Source organism: Nerophis ophidion, linkage group LG01 (genome assembly GCF_033978795.1).
Source record: "Nerophis ophidion isolate RoL-2023_Sa linkage group LG01, RoL_Noph_v1.0, whole genome shotgun sequence".
NCBI classification, from domain to species: domain Eukaryota; kingdom Metazoa; phylum Chordata; class Actinopteri; order Syngnathiformes; family Syngnathidae; genus Nerophis; species Nerophis ophidion.
In genome coordinates, this window is record NC_084611.1 from 45,378,878 (window position 1) to 45,402,192 (window position 23,315).

At 44.0% G+C, this 23,315-nt stretch overlaps 1 protein-coding gene across 2 annotated transcripts in view; it reads left to right on the plus strand.

Annotated features, from left to right (window-relative positions):
* The window catches only part of bmp2k (BMP2 inducible kinase), a 90,014-nt gene that overhangs the window by 47,706 nt on the left and 18,993 nt on the right, over window positions 1-23,315 (plus strand). Inside the window, exons 7-12 of one of the 2 annotated variants that reach the window (XM_061904907.1) lie at window positions 5,353-5,485; window positions 11,378-11,481; window positions 11,551-11,630; window positions 14,180-14,331; window positions 20,998-21,125; window positions 21,193-21,408. In XM_061904907.1, coding sequence (XP_061760891.1) covers window positions 5,353-5,485; window positions 11,378-11,481; window positions 11,551-11,630; window positions 14,180-14,331; window positions 20,998-21,125; window positions 21,193-21,408 — 813 coding nt within the window. The remainder of the gene's footprint in view (window positions 1-5,352; window positions 5,486-11,377; window positions 11,482-11,550; window positions 11,631-14,179; window positions 14,332-20,997; window positions 21,126-21,192; window positions 21,409-23,315) is intronic. The other variant, XM_061904915.1, reaches the window with a different exon arrangement.

The following is a 23,315-nucleotide window of genomic DNA, read 5'->3' on the forward strand; positions in this document are numbered from 1 at the left end:
CAAATTAACAACTACAATGCCAAATGTCTGCAATGCTGTAATTGCTGCAAATGGAGGATTATTTGACAAAAGCAAAGTTTGATGTAAAAAAAATAAAATTTCAAATACAAATCATTATTTCTAACCTTGTCAATGTCTTGAATCTATTTTTTATTCATTTCACAACGTATGGTGGTGAATCAATCAATCAATCAATCAATCAATGTTTATTTATATAGCCCCAAATCACAAATGTCTCAAAAGACTGCACAAATCATTACGACTACAACATCCTCGGAAGAACCCACAAAAGGGCAAGGAAAACTCACACCCAGTGGGCAGGGAGAATTCACATCCAGTGGGACGCCAGTGACAATGCTGACTATGAGAAACCTTGGAGAGGACCTCAGATGTGGGCACCCCCCCCCCCCCCCCTCTAGGGGACCGAAAGCAATGGATGTCGAGCGGGTCTAACATGATACTGTGAAAGTTCAATCCATAGTGGCTCCAACACAGCCGCGAGAGTTCAGTTCAAGCGGATCAAAGACAGCAGCGAGAGTCCCGTCCACAGGAAACCATCTCAAGCGGAGGCGGATCAGCAGCGTAGAGATGTCCCCAACCAATACAGGCGAGCGGTCCATCCTGGGTCCCGACGAGCGGTCATCCTGGGTCTCGACTCTGGACAGCCAGTACTTCATCCATGGTCATTGGACCACAAGGGAGGGGGGGACATAGGAGAAAGAAAAGAAGCGGCAGATCAACTGGTCTAAAAAGGAGGTCTATTTAAAGGCTAGAGTATACAGATGAGTTTTAAGGTGAGACTTAAATGCTTCTACTGAGGTAGCATCTCGAACTGTCACCGGGAGGGCATTCCAGAGTACTGAAGCCAGGACGGAAAACGCTCTATAGCCCGCAGACTTTTTTTGGGCTCTAGGAATCATTAATAAGCCGGAGTCTTTTGAACGCAGATTTCTTGCCGGGACATATGGTACAATACAATCGGCAAGATAGGCTGGAGCTAGACCGTGTAATATTTTATACGTAATTAGTAAAACCTTAAAGTCACATCTTAAGTGCACAGGAAACCAGTGCAGGTGAGCCAGTACAGGCGTAATATGATCAAACTTTCTTGTTCTTGTCAAAAGTCTAGCAGCCGCATTTTGTACCAACTGTAATCTTTTGATACTAGACATGGGGAGACCCGAAAATAATACGTTACAGTAATCGAGACGAGACGTAACAAACGCATGGATAATGATCTCAGCGTCTTTAATGGACAAAATGGAGCGAATTTTAGCGATATTACGGAGATGAAAGAAGGCCGTTTTAGTAACGCTTTTAATGTGTGACTCAAAGGAGAGAGTTGGGTCGAAGATAATACCCAGATTTTTTACAGAGTCACCTTGCTTTATTATTTGGTTGTCAAATGTTAAAGTTGTATTATTAAATAGAGGTCGGTGTCTAGCAGGACCGATAATCAGCATTTTCGTTTTTTTGGCGTTAAGTTGCAAAAAGTTAGCGGACATCCATTGTTTAATTTCATTAAGACACGCTTCCAACTGACTACAGTCCGGCGTGTTGGTCAGCTTTAGGGGCATGTAGAGTTGGGTGTCATCAGCATAGCAGTGAAAGCTAATACCGTATTTGCGTATGACGTCACCCAGTGGCAGCATGTAGATGCTGAAGAGTACAGGGCCAAGGACCGAACCCTGGGGAACTCCACACGTTACCTTAACATAGTCCGAGGTCACACTGTTATGGGAGACGCACTGCATCCTATCAGTAAGATAAGAGTTAAACCAAGACAGGGCTGAGTCTGACATACCAATTTGTGTTTTGATACGCTCTAATAAAATATTATGATCGACGGTATCGAAAGCAGCGCTAAGATCGAGGAGCAGCAACATAGATGACGCATCAGAGTCCATCGTTAGCAATAGATCATTAGTCAATTTTGCGAGGGCTGTCTCAGTCGAGTGATTTGCGCTGAAACCGGATTGAAAGGTTTCACATAGATTGTTAAACGCTAAGTGTTCATTTAGCTGCTCTGCAACAATTTTTTCGAGGATTTTCGAAATAAAGGGAAGGTGAGACACCGGTCGGTAGTTTACCATGAGGTCAGGATCGAGGTTAGGTCTTTTAAGGAGAGGGTGAAAAACCGCTTTTTTGAATGCTAGGGGAACAGTGCCCGAGGAAAGTGATAAGTTTATAATATTTAGCACTGAGGGACCTAATAATACAAAAAGCTCCTTGATAAGTTTCCCAGGAAGTGGGTCAAGTAAACATGTTGTTTGTTTTATTCCATTTACGCGTTGTAAGAATTCTTCTAATGTTATTTCATCAAACGAGAGAAACTATTTTGGATATTTGCAGTATCCGCCGTATATACAGTCGTATTTGTGTTACTATAAGTGTGACTTTTCATGTAAAACACAAAATTGTTTGGGTGACCCCAAACTTATATATATATATATATATATATATATATATATATATATATATATATATATATATATGTATATATATGTATGTGTGTATGTATATATTTATCTTTATATATGTGTCTGTATACACATATATTTATGTGTATACAGACACATATAAATGTGTGTGTATATATATTTATCTCTATCTGTCTATATATATATATATATATATATATATATATATATATATATATATATATATATATATATATATATATATATATATATGTGTATACATCTGTGTGTGTGTGTGTGTGTGTATATTTATCTGTATATATGTGTCTGTATGTATATATGTATTTATATATATATGTTTGTTTATATATTTTTTTCTGCATATATATATATATATATATATATATATATATATTCATTCATTCATACATATGTGTGTGAGTATATATATACACAAATACATATATATATTTATACATATATATATGTATATGTGTGTGTATGTATATTATCTGTATATAATATATATATATATATGTATGTGTACATGTGTATATATGTGTGTGTGTGTGTATATATATGTATGTGTACATGTGTATATATGTGTGTGTGTGTGTATATATATGTATGTGTACATATGTATATATGTGTGTGTGTGTGTGTGTGTGTAAATATATATATATATATATATCATAACAAGAATACATTTTTTTAAATACCTTTTTTTAGGTGATGTACATGCAGGTGATGCATTTCTAAATTGTAACTTGTTTTGAAAAAGTTTGAATATAATTATGATACCAAATGATACATTGCAAGAATCAGTTTGAACTGAGAATTGATTCTGACTCAAATCTTGAATTGCTGAGTGCCCAAAGATTCACAGCCCTAGATTGTACTCAGGTTAAACTCCTTCAGTGCACAATTACATGTCTGCCATCCCTGCATTCATTGGCATGTGCAGATGCCGGGTGTGCATGGATTCCAATGGGGAGCATGTGTCGCCAGAACACCGGCGACAAATGTTGGCACTTAAGGGCAAATTATCTTTATACTCTCTTTAGCATGATGTTTAGCTGCTCGGAGACAGGTCGCCGTCAAATAGTGCGGTCCAACACGCACGCAGAGTTGGAATTGAAACCAAACGAGCGACTGCAGAAGTCAGTCATGGTCGGTGTGGTCCTGGAGCTCTGTGCTCATACACAGTGGCCTCTGGGGTGGGCGGGGGATGTTTGACAGGGTTTCAAAAGGAGCCGCTTTTGTTTTTCTGCTACGGTGGGTTGTGGAAGTGCTTGATTTGATATGCACTGACGCCTGCTTTTGGAATGTCATTGTTGCCGAAGATGGCTCTCATTTAAGGGTGGCAGCCAAAATAGTGACTCAAATACTTGACGTCGAGCGAGTGTGTCTCTAAATGTTGTGCAACAGACTCCTACTTCCTGCCAAACTCACTTCCTGTTCTAAGTTTGGATCACGCAACATGTGTGCATGTGTACCCGAGAGGCCCTGAAGCAGTTCAGCTCCAACTGCACTGAAGGCATCATTCATGGCATGGACCAAGTGGAGGGGATCATTCATATTCATCATTTATATTCATTTATTGATGAAAGAGAGGTTAAGAACTGAAAGGCGTTTAATGATCATACAAGCAGGTTTCTTTCATGAAGACACGACTATAAGTTGGTGTGATTGTGATGACTTGCATTGATTGGAATCAGACAGTAGTGATGACAACCTCCGTATTTTCAAATGGAGGAGAAAAAAAAAGTCCTCCTTCCCGTCCAATACCACATGAAAGTTTGTCCAGCTTCCATACTCCTTTTTATACACTTTACACAAAATACATTGGCGGAAAACTCCGTAGCTTGCTAGCTTTCTGAGACTCATATTTTGTTAGCGCAGGCAGGATGAAGCAGGGCTTTTATTGTGAAGACAGGAATGTGTGCGGCCAGTCTTTAGCTTTTTGACAGGAGGTACGGTTGAAATAAAAAGTGTTTATGGCCTTCCTGTCGGTCGTTTTTTCTTAATAATGATTTGGCAGCTGCCAGCATCATCTCACAAGACCCTAGGGTGCACTGAATGTCAATCAAGGTCACGTCTTGCTGAAGATTAATGATCCATCATTTGTAGCTCTATTTTTTTTAATGCCTGGCTGGCGATGGACTGACAAACCCTCCACCATCCACTGACACACCCTCCACCATCCACTGACACACCCTCCACCACCCACTGACACACCCTCCACCATCCACTGACACACCCTCCACCATCCACTGACACACCCTCCACCATCCACTGACACACCTTCCACCATCCACTGGCACACCCTCCACCATCCACTGGCACACCCTCCACCATGCACCGACACACCCTCCACCATGGACCGACACACCCTCCACCATGGACCGACACACCCTCCACCATGGACTGACACACCTTCCACCATCCACTGGCACACCCTCCACCATCCACTGGCACACCCTCCACCATCCACTGACACACCCTCCACCATCCACTTACTCACCCTTCACCATCCACTGACACACCTTCCACCATCCACTGGCACACCCTCGGCCATGGACTGACACACCCTCCACCATCCATTGGCACACCCTCTGCCATGGACTGACACACCATCCACTGGCACACCCTCTGCCATGGACTGACACACCCTCCACCATCCACTGGCACACTCTCTGCCATGGACTGACACACCATCCACTGGCACACCCTCTGCCATGGACTGACACACCCTCCACCATCCACTGGCACACCCTCTGCCATGGACTGTCACACCCTCCACCATGGACCCAATGGTTACCCCTGGTTTATGGAGATGTTTGAGCGGCCATATTGCTTGCAGTCGCTGCTCAGTAAGGTGGAGCTGTCCGTTAATACCCCGAGCAGATTGTTGAACACTGTGTCTTCACAGGCGCTGGGATGCTTGTTGTACAAGCTGTGTTTCTTCACGCTTCCGTTCGGGGAGAGTCAGGTGGCCATCTGCGACGGCACCTTCATCGTGCCGGACAACTCCAAGTTTTCCCTCAAGCTGCACTGCTTAATCCGTAAGTCTGCTGGGAATTATCTGCACTTTCTGTTGAAGAGTCTTGCTGCTCTGCACACTTCCTGTTAGAGTTTTGCTGCTCTGCACACTTCCCCCACAAGTTGAGCCTGTCCAAAGCACTCCTTTACCACCTCCTCAGCTTGTGGAACAAGGGCTCCACCAATGGGCCAAGGAAAGAAACATGTTTGTCCCACGAGCTGCGGATGCTAACTCTCCAATCAGCTAAACAGACTAAATAACTCCACAGTGACGTTTTGGTGAATGTACTGAGGAATTTCTTTAACAATACAAAAAGAATGCCGTTGTAAGGTAATAATACTAACACAGACACTCGTAAACCTCTCAGCATATTATCTAATACTAACGACGCTAGTATCATTACATTACAATAGCACTTACAAATATGCAACACTTCTACACACATCACATAATTGTTTTAGTTATATTGTAAAACTTAAAAATGTTGCTTGGAGTGAAGAATGAAAAATCAATAATAATAATTCCATTGTAATTTTGACTAAAATAAAGCTTTCATACGTGGACTAACCTTTCATCTGGTAGCTAAGAATGGACATGAAATACATTTTTCTTTGTTACGGCGATAGAATCAAGGTCAATATACTGCTGCGCTTTTATTTTGAAGCTTAACATATTTCCCGGACTGTAGAGCGCACCAGTATGTAAGCAGCACCTGCTAAATTTGAGAAGCAAACAATATTTTCCATATAAGTCGCAGATATATATGTTTTGAAATGAGTTATTTACACAGAAATATTCTGTAAATGTTTATTTACATACCTTAATTGTTTCCAAACGGTGTCTGTAAACCACTAGCCGTGGGTGCTAGCTCTCCAATCAGCTAAACAAACATAACTCCACGGTGATGTTTTGGTGAATTTACTGAGAAATTTCTTTAACAATACAAAAATAATGCCGTTGTAACGTAATAATACTAACACAGACACTCGTGAACCCGTTAGCATATTAGCTAATACTAACGACGCTAGCATCATTACATTACATTAGCACTTACAAATATGCAACACTTCTACACACATCACATAATTGTTTTAGTTATATTGTAAAACTTAAAAACGTTGCTTGGAGTGATAATGAAGACTCAATATTTTTTTTGTAATTTTGACTAAAATAAAGCTTTCATACGTGCACTAACCTTTCTTCTAGTAGCTAAGAACGGAAATGATATACATTTTTGCTAGTTGCTGCGATAGAATCAAGGTCAATATACTGCCGCGCTTTTATTTTGAAGCTTAACATATTTCCCGGACTATAGAGCGCACCAGTATAAATACTGCACCTGCTAAATTTGAGAAGCAAACAATATTTTCCATATTAGCCGCACCGGAGTATAAGTCGCCGATATATACGTCGTGAAATGAGTTATTTACACAAAAATACTTTGAAAAATGTTTATTTACATACATTAGTTGTTTCCAAACTGTGTGTGTAAACTGATCAAACAAAACGTCAGTCATGGACCCACTAGCTGTGGATGCTAACTCTACAATCAGCTAAACAGACTCAATAACTCCATGGTGACCTTTTGGTTAATTTACTGAGGAATTTGTTTAACAACACAAAAATAATGCCGTTGTAAGTTAATAATACTAACACAGGCACTCATAAACGTGTTAGCATATAAGCTAATACTAACGACGTTAGCATCATTACATTACGATAGCATCTACAGACGTCACACAATTGTTTGTTATATTGTAAGACTTAAAAATGCTTCTTGGAGTGATGAATGAAGAATCCATACAAGTAAGAACACTATGGATGGGTACATCAGTGTTTTTCAACCACTGTGCCGCGGCACTCTGGTGTGCCATGGGAGATGATGTCATTTCACCTAATTGGGTTGAAAATATTTTTTGCAAACCAGTAATTATAATACACAAATAATGTGTCGGTGCTGTCTAGAGCTTGGCAGGGTAACCATGTAATACTCTTCCATCCCAGAAGGTGGCAGCCGGTAGCTAATTGCTTTGTCGTGATCACAATAAGCAGACAACAGCGGGAGGTAGTGTGCAGGTAAAAAGTTATTTAATGCTTAAACCAAAATCAATCAATCAATGTTTACTTATATAGCCCTAAATCACTAGTGTCTCAAAGGGCTGCACAAACCATCACGACATCCTCGGTAGGCCCACATAAGGGCAAGGAAAACTCACACCCAGTGGGACATCGGTGACAATAATGACCCAGTGGGACGTCGGTGACAATGATGACTATGAGAACCTTGGAGAGGAGGAAAGCAATGGATGTCGAGCGGGTCTAACATGATACTGTGAGAGTTCAATCCACAATGGATCCAACACAGTCGCGACAGTCCATTCCAAAGCGGATCCAACACAGCAGCGAGAGTCCTGTTCACAGCGGAGCCAGCAGGAAACCATCACAAGCGGAGGCGGATCAGCAGCGCAGAGATGTCCCCAGCCGATACACAGGCAAGCAGTACATGGCCACCGGATCGGACCGGACCCCCTCCACAAGGGAGAGTGGGACATAGAAGAAAAAGAAAAGAAACGGCAGATCAACTGGACTAAAAAGGGAGTCTATTTAAAGGCTAGAGTATACAAATGAGTTTTAAGGTGAGACTTAAATGCTTCTACTGAGGTGGCATCTCGAACTGTTACCGGGAGGGCATTCCAGAGTACTGGAGCCCGAACGGAAAACGCTCTATAGCCCGCAGACTTTTTTTGGGCTTTGGGAATCACTAATAAGCCGGAGTCCTTTGAACGCAGATTTCTTGCCGGGAAATATGGTACAATACAATCGGCAAGATAGGATGGAGCTAGACCGTGTAGTATTTTATACGTAAGTAGTAAAACCTTAAAGTCACATCTTAAGTGCACAGGAAGCCAGTGCAGGTGAGCCAGTACAGGCGTAATGTGATCAAACTTTCTTGTTCTTGTCAAAAGTCTAGCAGCCGCATTTTGTACCAACTGTAATCTTTTAATGCTAGACATGGGGAGACCCGAAAATAATACGTTACAGTAGTCGAGGCGAGACGTAACAAACGCATGGATAATGATCTCAGCGTCTTTAGTGGACAGAAGGGAGCGAATTTTAGCGATATTACGGAGATGAAAGAAGGCCGTTTTAGTAACGCTTTTAATGTGTGCCTCAAAGGAGAGAGTTAGGTCGAAGACAATACCCAGATTCTTTACCGTGTCGCCTTGTTTAATTATTCGGTTGTCAAATGTTAGAGTTGTATTATTAAATAGAGTTCGATGTCTAGCAGGACCGATAATCAGCATTTCCGTTTTTTTGGCGTTGAGTTGCAAAAAGTTAGCGGACATCCATTGTTTAAATTCATTAAGACACGCCTCCAGCTGACTACAATCCGGCGTGTTGGTCAGCTTTAGGGGCATGTAGAGTTGGGTGTCATCAGCATAACAGTGAAAGCTAATACCGTATTTGCGTATGATGTCACCTAGTGGCAGCATGTAGATGCTGAAGAGTGCAGGGCCAAGGACCGAACCCTGGGGAACTCCACACGTTACCTTAACGTAGTCCGAGGTCACATTCTTATGGGAGACACACTGCATCCTATCAGTAAGATAAGAGTTAAACCAAGACAGGGCTAAGTCTGACATGCCAATTCGTGTTTTGATACGTTCTAATAAAATATTATGATCGACGGTTTCGAAAGCAGCGCTAAGATCGAGGAGCAGCAACATAGATGACGCATCAGAATCCATCGTTAGCAATAGATCATTAGTCATTTTTGCGAGGGCTGTCTCCGTGGAGTGATTTGCCCTGAAACCGGATTGAAAGGTTTCACATAGATTGTTAGACGCTAAGTGTTCATTTAACTGCTCCGCAACAATTTTTTCAAGGATTTTTGAAATAAAGGGAAGGTGAGACAAAGGGTGAGTGCACCTAAGAAAAGGCATTGAAGCTTAGGGAAGGCTATGCAGAACAAAACTAAAACTGAACTGGCTACAAAGTAAACAAAGAGTGAATGCTGGACGACAGCAAAGACCTACTGTGGAGTAAAGACGGCGTCCACAAAGTACGTCCGTCCGTACATGTAATGACAATCAACAATGTCCACACAAAGAAGGTTAAAAACAACTCAAATAGTCTTGATTGCTAAAACAAAGCAGTTGTGGGGAAGAAATGAAACTGCTACAGGAAAATACCAACAAAACAGGAAAAGCCACCAAAATAGGCGCGCAAGACAAGAACTAAAACATTACACACAGGAAAACGGCAAAATGCTCCAAATAAGACGTGCTGTGATGTGACAGTACTTTGAGACGAGAGCTATAGTGATGCATGCTTGGTTATTGCGAGAACAACTTTTTACTGTCAGTATCGGATGGTGAGTTTCAGTTTTGAATGATTTCTGCTGGTGGTGTGCCTCTGGATGTTTTCGATGGAAAAAAAAATGTGCCTTGGCTCCAAAAAGGTTGAAAAACACCGAGCTAGAATATACGGAACGGCACTTCTACTTTCAGTTAAAAGGACTTTAATGGAAGGACCCTACAGTGAGGGAACTCATCCAAAAGATGGCGCCCTAGCACAAACAATTACACACCTTCTCAGTGTTTCATGAAAACTACCGTATTTCCTTGAATTGCCGCCGGGTATATTGTATGCGCCTGTTTAGGATTACTGCCGGGTCAAACTCGTTTCGCAAAATAATTAGCGCATGCTTAGCATTACCGCCGGCTCAGGATTAACGCCTGGTCAAACTCGTTTCGCTAAATATTATTTTTATTGCCGCATGTCTAGAATTTCTGCCGGGTCAAACTCGTTTCGCCAAATAATTAGCATATGCCTAGAATTTTCGCCGGGTCAAACTCGTCACGTCACGAGTGACACTTCACCTGCCATCGTTTTCAAAATGGAGGAGGCTGATTTCAATCATTTGAAATCGCATGAAGGGAAGATGATAAAGAGCTATTCAGTAGGATTTAAGCTCCAAGCTATTGAATATGCTAAAAAGAACAGTAAGCAGCTATGTTTTATTAATATACCGTAGCTGCGTGTGTCAAATATGAGTCATTAAATGACTCCCGCCTCCTGGTGGTAGAGGGCGCTAGTGATCCTTCTTGCGACAACTCTGCTGCAGAAGAAGTGACAACAAGCAGCAAGAGTGAGCAGCGATCGTTTATTTTTTCCTCTCGCTTGCACTTTTAACATGGAGGATTACATATCTAAAATAAAACAGTTTTCTAAACTGGACTTTCAATCGAAGCAGGAGGTAATAAAGGAAGATCTCCATCGAGACAGAGAGACTATTAAAACTGAAAAAAGATAAGGAAGAGTTCTATAAACAAGTTATCGATGCTTTTGATCAGAAAGAGCTGAGCATGGACTTCATTTATAAGTAAAGGTAAGACCATAATAAAGTTTTTTTTATTCAATGTACTTTTCATGATAGTATCCTTACATCACACTCAAATTTATAAGTGCAGGCCTAAATTTACCGCATTCCTTTGGTAAGTGCCGGAGTGAGAAGAGGTTTTAAATTAATTAACGCCCCGGCGGCAATTCAAAGAAATACGGATTTGCATGATGATTGTCAGCAAACACAAATCTACAAATAGCCGCGCCAGTTTATAATACGCAGGGTTCAAAGCGTAGGAAAAAAATTAGCGGTTCATAGTAGAATTGAGGTTACTTTGCCCTGAAGAAGAAGTGCTTTATGATAATGATGTCCACACAAACAGAGATCTTTTCCTGTTAGCCTTCTTTCTGTGGAAGGAGACAATGTTTGGGACACGCACGCTAACTTCCTCTTTCTTGTTTGACGTAGATGGCTTCTTTCAAACCACCTATCCGCAATTCCACATTTGAATTGTACTTGAGTTTTGTAGTCTTGATAAGAGCAGGACTGGTATTTTTGTGCCCGCAGGATACATGCTGGAGCCGGAGCAGGAGAAGAGACCCGACATTTACCAAGTGTCCTACTTTGCCTTCCAGTTCGCTGCAAGGGACTGTCCTGTGCCAAACATCTTTGTAGGTGACACATCCTGTCCTGTTTGTCCACCGTCCTCCTTCTGTTCTCACCGTGGTCCTCTTCCCTAGAGCTCCACCATACCCACCTCGCTGCCCCAGCCCCTCACCGCCAGCCAGGTGGCGGCCAAGAAGAGCACCACCAAAGCAAGGTAGTCCCACTGACCACTGCAGGGTATCCACAGACACTTTGAACATAGTCTAAAAGGTATGTTTCAACAAAAAAGCATCAAAAAGTGGATTAGTAGAGCAAACGGGTGAAAAGTAAGGAGAAAAAGTTGACTGGAATGACACAAAACTGCCTTGCAGACTGGTAAATCTGTCATTGTTCATAAATATAATGATGAATCAAAATCAATGTTATGAATTATTGACATATTTAAGGCTCCAATTACTTCACATGAAATATATTTTACTTTGAAATATTTTTTGAGTGGAAAAATTGCATATTTTGTGTTCGGCCATAAAAATTTGGATTGTCTGACAAAAATGGCATAAAACAAATAAATAATCAAAGAACTTCTAATTGACAGATTGGTGTGAAAGTGAAAAAATCAAATGTATGGTTAATTTTTAACACTTATGAGTGGGGTCCTTTTGAATCCTTAAGAATTGGTGTGTTGTTTTTAAATTGATCATAGATAATAATGATTCAAAATCAATGTTATGAATTATTGACATATGTAAGGCTATAATTACTTCACATCAAATATTACACTTTGAGATAATTTTGGGGAAAATACTGCATGTTTTGTGTGTTTGCCATAAAAAAAAAAAAACATGACAAAAAAGCACTAAAGTATTACAAAAATATAAAAACAATTTAAAAAATATATGGATTGATCTGAAGTTGATTTAGAAGTTCAAGCATTGAAAAATACGACTTAACACTTTTTAGGATCCTAACAATTTCAGAGATTAAAATTTTTTTTTTTTAAGAAACTGCCATTGCTCAAAAAATAATAATGAATAAAAAAATCAATTTGATGAATTATTGACATATTTAAGTCGAGAATTACTTCACGTCAAATATTACACTTAGAAATTTTTTTTAGGGAAAATATTTTAAGTACTTTTTATTTGACAAAAATGGCTTAAAACACACAAAATAATAACATCTCATAATCAAAGGTTAGATCTGAAGTTGATTGAGCAAATCAAGTGTTGAAAGTAAAAAAAATTAAAATAGTACGACTTAATTCTAACATTTATACCAGGGTTGCTTCACATCCAATATTTCACTTTGTTTTTTTGTTTTGTCATAAACACAAGTTTTCTTTGGCAGAAAAGATAAACATTTTTCACTTGAAGTTGATAGGTATTCCAGTAAATCTGTAACACCTAATGATATATGACTTACCGTATTTCCTTGAATTACCGTCGGGGCGCTAATTAATTTGAAACCTCTTTTCACTCTGGCACTTACCAAAGGCATGCGGTAAATTTAGGCCTGCGCTTATAAATTTGAGTGTGATGTAAGAATACCATCATGAAAAGTACATTTAATAAAAAAAACTTTATTATGGTCTTGCCTTTACTTATAAATTAAGTCCATGCGCAGCTCTTTCTGATCAAAAGCATCGATAACTTGTTTATAGAAGTCTTCCTTATCTTTCTTCAGTTTTAAAAGTCTCTCTGTCTCGATGAAGTGAAGTGAATTATATTTATATAGCGCTTTTCTCTAGTGACTCAAAGCGCTTTTACATAGTGACACCCAATATCTAAGTTACATTTAAAGCAGTGTGGGTGGCACTGGGAGCAGGTGGGTAAAGTGTCTTGCCCAAGGACACAACGGCAGTGACTAGGATGGCGGAAGCGGGATGGAGAGCTTCCTTTATTACTACCTCTTGCTTCGATTGAAAGTCCAGTTTAGAAAACTGTTTTATTTTGGATATGTAATCCTCCATGTTAAAAGTGCAATTGAGAGGAAAAAATAAACGATCGCTGCTCACTCTTGCTGCTTGATGTCACTTCTTCTGCAGCCGAGTAGTCGCAAGAAGGATCACTAGCGCCCTCTACCACCAGGAGGCAGGAGTCATTTAATGACTCATATTTGACACGCAGCTACGGTATATTAATAAAACATAGCTGCTTACTATTCTTTTTAGCATATTCAATAGCTTGGACCTTAAATCCTACTGAATAGCTCTTAATCTTCTTCCCTTTATGCGATTTCAAATTATCGAAATCAGCCTCCTCCATTTTGAAAATGATGACAGGTGAAGTGTCACTCGTGACGTGACGAGTTTGACCCGGCGGAAATTCTAGACATGCGCTAAATAAAAATGATATTTTGCGAAACGAGTTTGACCCGGCGTTAATCCTGAGCCGGCGGTAATGCTAAGCATGCGCCAATTATTTTGCGAAACGAGTCTGACCTGGCAGTAATTCTAGGCAGGCGCATACTATATACCCGCCGGCAATTCAAGGAAATACGGTATTAACCTTTTTATTACTCTTTATTGTCCCCACAACCAAACTTTAGGGGAAAAAAATCAATATGTTATGTTTATTTTAAAAATGAAAAATATCAAAACTGCTGCCGCATGCTTTCATTTATTCATTTATTATTATTATTTTTTAGATGGAAAAAGTTAGGACACCCCCGGATTAAAGAAAAAAGCGACCCCCGTGAACCCAATAGGGACAAGCGGTAGAAAATGGATGGATGGACATCTAAAGTTTGACTTTTTGTGTTTAGGATACGAGACTCTGTGGGGCCCACAGAAACTTCCATCGCCCCCAGACAAAGACCCAAGGCGGCCAGCAGCAATGTCCTGCCGCTAGCCAGCGTCACACCTGTCACTGTGTCACCTGTTACCGTGTCTGCACCTCTCAGCAATGGTCAGAAAGGTGCGCCACTCAGTCAATTGTTGTGTTGCAGTGGCACCTGCTGGTGTCAGACGGTACTGACTGGTCCTGATCAGCTACAGGGACCTTAAACCATTGTAGTGAAATGTTGCTATTACTCATCTTTAAGTGTGACACGTGTTGCTGTTGACATGAATTATGACACAAACAAACAAGTAAACAAAATTTTTTGGCCAATGCATTCACATCATATATGAGTAAAGTAACACTTTAAATTAAGAGGAGGAAACATTTACAACATTCCAGACATTTTTGATAAAAGTATAACAATTTAACGGTACATTTATTTACACTTGTGATCAAAATTATTCAACCCCCACACAATTTGGGTGTTTTAGCAAGTTGGACATTTATTCTGTATTTTGTTTGAAGTCATATCAAATAGACATGTGTCAAATAGACAAATGCAACTTAAACTGTAACACTGTATTTTACAAAATACCAAAAAAGGACACTTTTCTTAATGTCTCATTGACAAAATTATTCAACCCCTTGAAGATCAGAACTCTTAAGAACAGAATTTGAATAAGGTCTTTTCAATCAGGTGTTGAAAACACCTGTAGATGTAATTAGAACCACAATGAGCAACAATTTAACTGTTTGAAAAAGGCTGTGACGCTCAGCTTCTTGTAGATGGTCAATGGTGTATTTGCAACATGGTGAAGTCCAGGGAGTGGTCAAAGAAGTCAAGAGAGGAGGTAATTTCTCTTCATATAAGAAAATAGTAAAGACATTACACATTCCAAAAGACACAGTTGGGAGCAAAATTCGCAAGTTTAAAGCTAAAGGCACAGTGGAAACACTACCTGGGCGTGGTAGAAAGAGGATGCCGTGTGCGTACAGTGGTGAAAAACCCCTGTGTTACAGCTGAGGAACTACAACAGGACATTGCAGAGGGGGGAACGCAGGTTTCGTCCCAGACAATAAGGCGTGCACTACGAGATGAAGGCCTCCATGCCAGAACTCCCAGGCGCACCCCACTTCTGACTACCAGGCACAAGAAAAATAGACTCCAGTATGCCAAAAATCATCTGGACAAACCCCAAAGGTTTTGGGAAACTGTTCTATGGAGTGATGAGACAAAAGTGGAACTCTTTGGGCCTATGAATCAACATTACGTCTGGAGGAGAAAAAATGAAGCTTACAAAGAGAAGAACACCTTTCCTACTGTTAAGCATGGTGGGGGGTCAATCATGCTCTGGGGCTGTTTCTCTGCCTCAGGTACCGGGAATCTCCAGCGCGTTCAAGGCATTATGAATTCTATTTCCTACCAGGATATATTAGCTGCAAATGTCATGAAGTCAGTGACGAAGCTGAAGCTTGGGAGATGTTGGACCTTCCAACAGGACAACGATCCCAAGCATACCTCCAAATTAGGGATGCACCGAAATGGAAATTTGTGGCCGAAGCCGAATAAAATTTAAACGCTTGGCCGAAGACCGAATAATGAATGCCGTTTTTCACAGTTTTTTTTCTATTTCATAAATAGCCTAGAATACATTTTTAGACATGTTTTTCAACTAAAGTATTTTTTTGGGAATATTGACATGTTTTCCAGTAGCCTTTGCTTTTCAAAAAAAGCACAAAGTTTTTCATTTATATTAGGCCTTCAAACAAACCATGCATTCCAAAAAAAAATAAAGTGCATTAAAGTGGATAAACCCACAAAAAAATTAATTATTGTCCTTTTGGCAAAAGTCTGCTTAGCCACAGTAGATAGGCTAATAATGTAAACTGAGCTGCTACCTTACCGTGGTAGAGGAGTTTGCGTGTCCCAATGATCCTAGGAGCTATGTTGTCAGGGGGCTTTCATGCCCCCTGGTAGGGTCTCCCAAGGCAAACAGGTCCTAGGTGAGTGATCAGACAAACAGCAGCTCAAAGACTTCTATGGAATTACAACAAAATGAACCCAGATTTCCCTCGCCCGGACGTGGGTCACCGGGGCCCCGCTCTGGAGCCAGGCCCGGAGTTGGGGCACGATGGCGAGCGCCTGGTGGTCGGGCCTGTCCCCATGGGGCCCGGCCGGGCACAGCCCAAAGAGGCAACGTGGGTCATCCCTCCAATGGGCTCACCACTCATAGGAGGGGCCATAGAGGTCGGGTGCATTGTGAGCTGGGCGGCAGCCGAAGGCAGGGCACTTGGCGGTCCGATCCTCGGCTACAGAAGCTAGCTCTTGGCACGTGGAACGTCACCTCACTGGGGGGGAAGGAGCCTGAGCTAGTGCGCGAGGTAGAGAAGTTCCGGCTGGATATAGTCGGACTCACCTTGACACACAGCAAGGGCTCTGGAACCAGTTCTCTCGAGAGGGACTGGACCCTCTTCCACTCTGGCGTTGCCGGCAGTGAGAGGCGACGGGCTGGGGTGGCAATTCTCGTTGCCCCCCGGCTCAAAGCCTGCACGTTTGAGTTCAACCCAGTGGACGAGAGGGTAGCTTCCCTTCGCCTTCGGGTGGGGGGACGGGTCCTGACTGTTGTTTGTGCTTACGCACCAAACAGCAGTTCAGAATACCCACCCTTTTTGGGTACACTCGAGGGAGTACTGGAAAGTGCTCCTCCGGGTGATTCCCTTGTCCTACTGAGAGACTTCAACGCTCATGTTGGCAACGACAGTGAAACCTGGAGAGGCGTGATTGGGAAGAATAGTCGCCCGGATCTAAACCCGAGTGGTGTTTTGTTATTGGACTTTTGTGCTCGTCACGGATTGTCCATAACAAACACCATGTTCAAACATAAGGGTGTCCATATGTGCACTTGGCACCAGGACACCCTAGGCCGCAGTTCCATGATCGACTTTGTAGTTGTGTCATCGGATTTGCGGCCTTATGTTTTGGACACTCGGGTGAAGAGAGGGGCGGAGCTTTCTACCGATCACCACCTGGTGGTGAGTTGGCTGCGATGGTGGGGGAGGATGCCGGACAGACCTGGCAGGCCCAAGCGCATTGTGAGGGTCTGCTGGGAACGTCTGGCAGAGTCTCCTGTCAGAGAGAGTTTCAATTCACACCTCCGGGAGAACTTTGAACATGTCACGAGGGAGGTGCGGGACATTGAGTCCGAGTGGACCATGTTCCGAACCTCTATTGTCGAGGCGGCTGATTGGAGCTGTGGCCGCAAGGTTGTTGGTGCCTGTCGTGGCGGTAATCCCAGAACCCGTTGGTGGACACCAGCAGTGAGGGATGCCGTCAAGCTGAAGAAGGAGTCCTATCGGGTTCTTTTGGCTCATAGGACTCCGGAGGCAGTGGACGGGTACCGACGGGCCAAGCGGTGTGCAGCTTTAGCTGTCGCGGAGGCAAAAACTCGGACATGGGAAGAGTTCGGGGAAGCCATGGAAAACGACTTCCGGACGGCTTCGAAGCGATTCTGGACCACCATACGGCGCCTCAGGAAGGGGAAGCAGTGCACTATCAACACCGTGTATGGTGCGGATGGTGTTCTGCTGAATTCGACTGCGGATGTTGTGGATCGGTGGAGGGAATACTTCGAAGACCTCCTCAATCCCACCAACACGTCTTCCTTTGAGGAAGCGGTGCCTGGGGAATCTGTAGTGGACTCTCCTATTTCTGGGGCTGAGGTCGCTGAGGTAGTTAAAAAGCTCCTCGGCGGCCCCGGAGTTCCTTAAGGCTCTGGATGCTGTGGGGCCGTCTTGGTTGACAAGACTCTGCAGCATCGCTTGGACATCGGGGGCGGTACCTCTGGATTGGCAGACCGGGGTGGTGGTCCCTCTCTTTAAGAAGGGGGACCGGAGGGTGTGTTCCAACTATCGTGGGATCACACTCCTCAGCCTTCCCGGTAAGGTTTATTCAGGTGTACTGGAGAGGAGGCTTCGCCGGATAGTCGAACCTCGGATTCAGGAGGAACAGTGTGGTTTTCGTCCTGGTCGTGGAACTGTGGACCAGCTCTATACTCTCGGCAGGGTTCTTGAGGGTGCATGGGAGTTTGCTCAACCAGTCTACATGTGCTTTGTGGACTTGGAAAAGGCATTCGACCGTGTCCCTCGGGAAGTCCTGTGGGGAGTGCTCAGAGAGTATGGGGTATCGGACTGCCTTATTGTGGCAGTCCGCTCCCTGTATGATCAGTGTCAGAGCTTGGTCCGCATTGCTGGCAGTAAGTCGGACACGTTTCCAGTGAGGGTTGGACTCCGCCAAGGCTGTCCTTTGTCACCGATTCTGTTCATAACTTTTATAGACAGAATTTCTAGGCGCAGTCAAGGCGTTGAGGGGTTCCGGTTTGGTGGCCGCAGGATTAGGTCTCTGCTTTTTGCAGATGATGTGGTCCTGATGGCTTCATCTGACTGGGATCTTCAGCTCTCACTGGATCGGTTTGCAGCCGAGTGTGAAGCGACCGGAATGAGAATCAGAACCTCCAAGTCTGAGTGCATGGTTCTTGCCCGGAAAAGGGTGGAGTGCCATCTCCGGGTTGGGGAGGAGACCCTGCCCCAAGTGGAGGAGTTCAAGTACCTAGGAGTCTTGTTCACGAGTGGGGGAAGAGTGGATCGTGAGATCGACAGGCGGATCGGTGCGGCGTCTTCAGTAATGCGGACGTTGTATCGATCCGTTGTGGTGAAGAAGGAGCTGAGCCGGAAGGCAAAGCTCTCAATTTACCGGTCGATCTACGTTCCCATCCTCACCTATGGTCATGAGCTTTGGGTCATGACCGAAAGGATAAGATCACGGGTACAAGCGGCCGAAATGAGTTTCCTCCGCCGGGTGGCGGGGCTCTCCCTTAGAGATAGGGTGAGAAGCTCTGCCATCCGGGAGGGACTCAAAGTAAAGCCGCTGCTCCTCCACATCGAGAGGAGCCAGATGAAGTGGTTCGGGCATCTGGTCAGGATGCCACCCGAACGCCTCCCTAGGGATGTGTTTAGGGCACGTCCAGCTGGTAGGAGGCCACGGGGAAGACCCAGGACACGTTGGGAAGACTATGTCTCCCCGCTGGCCTGGGAACGCCTCGGGATCCCCCGGGAAGAGCTAGACGAAGTTGCTGGAGATAGGGAAGTCTGGGCTTCCCTGCTTAGGCTGCTGCCCCCGCGACCCGACCTCGGATAAGCGGAAGATGATGGATGGATGGTAAACAGAAGGCTCAAGTACATCTCAATAAGTGTGTGCTTGTAACGTCATACACTTATAGAGGTAGCCTACACAACAGGCTAATAATGTAAACAGATTAAATACCGTCTGCTCGGTATCGTGTAACGAGGCTCAATGTGCTCCATGAGTCTCCGAAAGCCAATGTCCTCCACAACACTAAACGGTTGATCATCCAAAGCCATAAACTCCATTACCTTCTTTGTAATTCCGTTTGCTTTGGCACTGTCAGTCGCAAACTTTTTCGTCCTCTCAAATACGTCGGCCACGGACGGGGTGGGCGTTCAAGTGCTGTGACCAGCTGTCTTTTCAGCAGCTGTAGCCGCAGCCGTCTCTCTCTCGTACTCGGCATGCTTTTCTGGGTGTTTGGCTTTTCAATGATAAATTAAAGCAGTAGTGCTGAAGGTCTTTGCTGAGGCACCTCCTCGAGACAGTTTGGCTGAAAATTCGTTGCAAACTGCAATTCTTTTGTCACTTTCCGACACTTTAAAACATCTCCACACTGCTGACAGTTTTCCGAAGGCGCCGGTTTTCAACGTCACCGGGTCACTGCACTTTAATTGATTGCGTCACCGCGGAAAAAAATTGCGTCATTGCGTCACACGCCACTATTCGGCCTTGCTTTTAACTCATTCCACCGAAGGCCGAATGTGGCTTTTTTTGCCATATTCGGCCGAATATATTCGGTAACCGATTATTCGGTGCATCCCTACTCCAAATCAACATCAGAGTGGTTGCAGAAGAAGGGCTGGAAGACTCTGGAGTGGCCTTCACAGTCGCCAGACCTAAATCCTATAGAAAGCCTGTGGTGGGACTTGAAGAAGGCAGTTGCAGCATGCAAGCCCAAGAATATGAATGAACTGGAGGCCTTTACTCAAGAGGAATGGGCTAAAATACCTGTAGATCGTTGCAAGAAGCTTGTGTCCGGTTATGTATCACGTTTGAAGGATGTAATTACTGCCAAAGGGTGTTCTACTAAGTACTAAAGATGCATGTAACAAGGGGGTTGAATAATTTTGTCAATGAGATATTAAGAAAAATGTCCTTTTTTGGTATTTTGTAAAATACAGTGTTACAATTTAAGTTGCATTTGTCTATTTGACACATCTTTATTTGATATGACTATAAACAAAATACGGAATAAATGTCCAACTTGCTAAAACACCAAAATTGTGTGGGGGTTGAATAATTTTGATCACAACTGTACCTGCTATGTCTGCTGTCTTTCAACATAAAATAACCCCAATGTCATATCAAAATAAAGTGCAACCCAAGAATTGTTTTAGTTGTATTGTAAAACTTATAAACGTTACTTGGAGTGATGAACAAAGTATCCATATGTGTAGACCCGCTGTGGATGGCCAGAAGAAAGAAAGACATGTCAGTTGGGGGGGAAATAAGAAGGCACTTCCTGCCCTAAAAGTCACAACGTTATTGATCATGAATCTGATATCGGTTGAGCAATTTCAACCATTTCTTTTTTTTCTTCTAACTTTTGAAGTTGTGTTCATACATGACCACCAGCAGTCCTCCTGAAGAGTCACGGCTTGTCCTATACGTCCCTCCAGCTCCCACGCCGGTGTCAGGACAGCCTTCCATGCCGCAGCATCGGGTCCTGCAGCAGCTGCAGCCGGGTGACCTGCGCCTGCAGCAGCTGCACCAACACGCCAACGCACATCAACTCCAATACCTCCAGGTGACTCGTGCCCTCTGGACCCTGCACCAAGACTGGGGTGTCTTTAATGTCCGCCAACCTCTCTCAGTACCAACAGGCTGTGCAACAGTCCATCCATCTGCAACAACAGCAGCAGCAGCAGGCTTTTCTTTTTCAGCAGCAGCAGCAGCAGCAGCAGCAGCAGCAGCAGGGTCTTCATCATCAGCATCATCAGCATCAGCATCAGCAGGTGGTTCTTCAGCAGCAGCAGATGATGCAAGCCATGTGTCAGCAGCCGGCTGCTCAGGTCCAGTACGCCGCCATGGTGAGCGCTCTGCAAGAAGATAATCCAGGGGTGTCCAAACCTTTTCCATTGAGGGCCACGCTGTGACCATTTTAATGTGTTCCATTATCAAAAACCAACTCAATATAAAGATTGTTTTTACCATCAAGGTTCCCCTCGAGTTTGGTCTCGGGACCCGGAAGGGTCTCAGTCGTAAAAACTTAAAAAATAAGCCTTATTTTCCATCCATCCTCTTTCTTCCGCTTATCCAAAGTCGAGTCGCGGGGGCAGCAGCCTAAGTAGAGAAGACTTCCCTCCCCCAAGATACTTGGTGGAGATCTTCTCGGGGGGTTCCGAGGCGTTCCCAGGCCAGCCGGGAGACATAGTCTCTCCATAATGTCCTGGGTATTCCCCGTGGTCTCCTACTGGCCGGACGTGCCTTAAACATTCCCCAGAGAGGTGTCCGGGGGGCATCCTGACCAGATGCCCGAACCATCTCATCTGGCTCCTCTCCATGTGGAGCGGCAGCGCCTTTACTCTGGGATCCTCCCGAATGACAGACCTTCTCACCCGATCTCTAAGAGAGTCTCAACAGCTGCTTGTACCCGTGATCTTGTCCTTTCGGTCATAACCCAAAGATCATGACCATATGTGAGGATGGGAACGTAGATCCACCGGTATTTTGAGAGGTTTGCTTTCCGGCTCAGCTCCTTCTTCACTATGACAGATCGATACAGCGTCCGCATTACTGAAGACGCCACACTGATCCGCCTTTCTATCTCACCATCCACTCTTCCCTCATTTGTGAACTAGATCCCGAGGTAATTGAACTCCTCCACTTAGGGCAGGGTCTCTTCCCCAATGGCAGATAGCACTTCACCCTTTCCCAGGCGAGAACGATGGACTCTTGACTTGAAGGTGCTGATTTTCATCCCAGTTGCTTCACACTCGGCTGCGAACCGATCCAGTGAGAGCTGAAGATCCTGGCCAGATGAAGCCAGCAGGACCACTTCATCTGCAAAGAGCAGAAACCTAATCCTGGAGCAACCAAACCTGATCCCCTCAACGCCCTGATTGCGCCTGAATATTCTGTCCATAAAAGATGTTAATAGAATAGGTGACAAAGGGCAGCCTTGGCGGAGTCCCAACGTCCACCGGGAACAAGTCCGACTTACTGCCTGCAATGCGGACCAAGCTCTGACACTAATCATACAGGAAGTCTGATTGTGGCGGTCCAATACCCCATACTCTCTGCGCACAATCCACAGGACTTCCCGAGGGACACGGTCAAATGCCTTCTCCAAGTCCACAAAACACATGTTGACTGGTGGGGAAAACTCCCACACACCCTTGAGAATCCTGCAGACAGTATAGAGTTAGTCGACAGTTCCACAACAAGGACGAAATCTGTCCGGCGTAGCCTCCTCTCCAGTACATCTGACTATACCTTACCGGGAAGTCTGAGGAGTTTGATACCACCAAAGAGTGAAACCACCTCCCCGGTCTGCCAATCCAGCGCCCCAGATGTCCAAGCAATGCTGCAGAATCTTGTCAACCAAGACAGCCCCACAGCATCCAGAGCCTTAAGGAACTCCGCGCAGATCTTATCTACCCCCGGGGCCTTGCCACCAAGGAGCTTCTTAACTACCTAGGCAACCTCAGCCCCAGAAATAGGAGATCCCACCACAGAGTCCCCAGGCTCTGCTTCATCATTGGAAAACGTGTTGGTGGGATTGAGGAGGTCTTTGAAGTATTCTCTCCACCGATCCACAACATCCGCAGTCGAGGTCAACTGAACACCATCCCCACTATACACGGTGTTGACATTGCACTGCTTCCCCGTTCTGAGGTAGCGGATGGTGGTTCAGAACTACATTGAGGTCGTTCTACATGGCTTCTCCAAGCTCAACCCATGTCTGACTTTTTGCTTCTACAACCGTCAAAGCTGC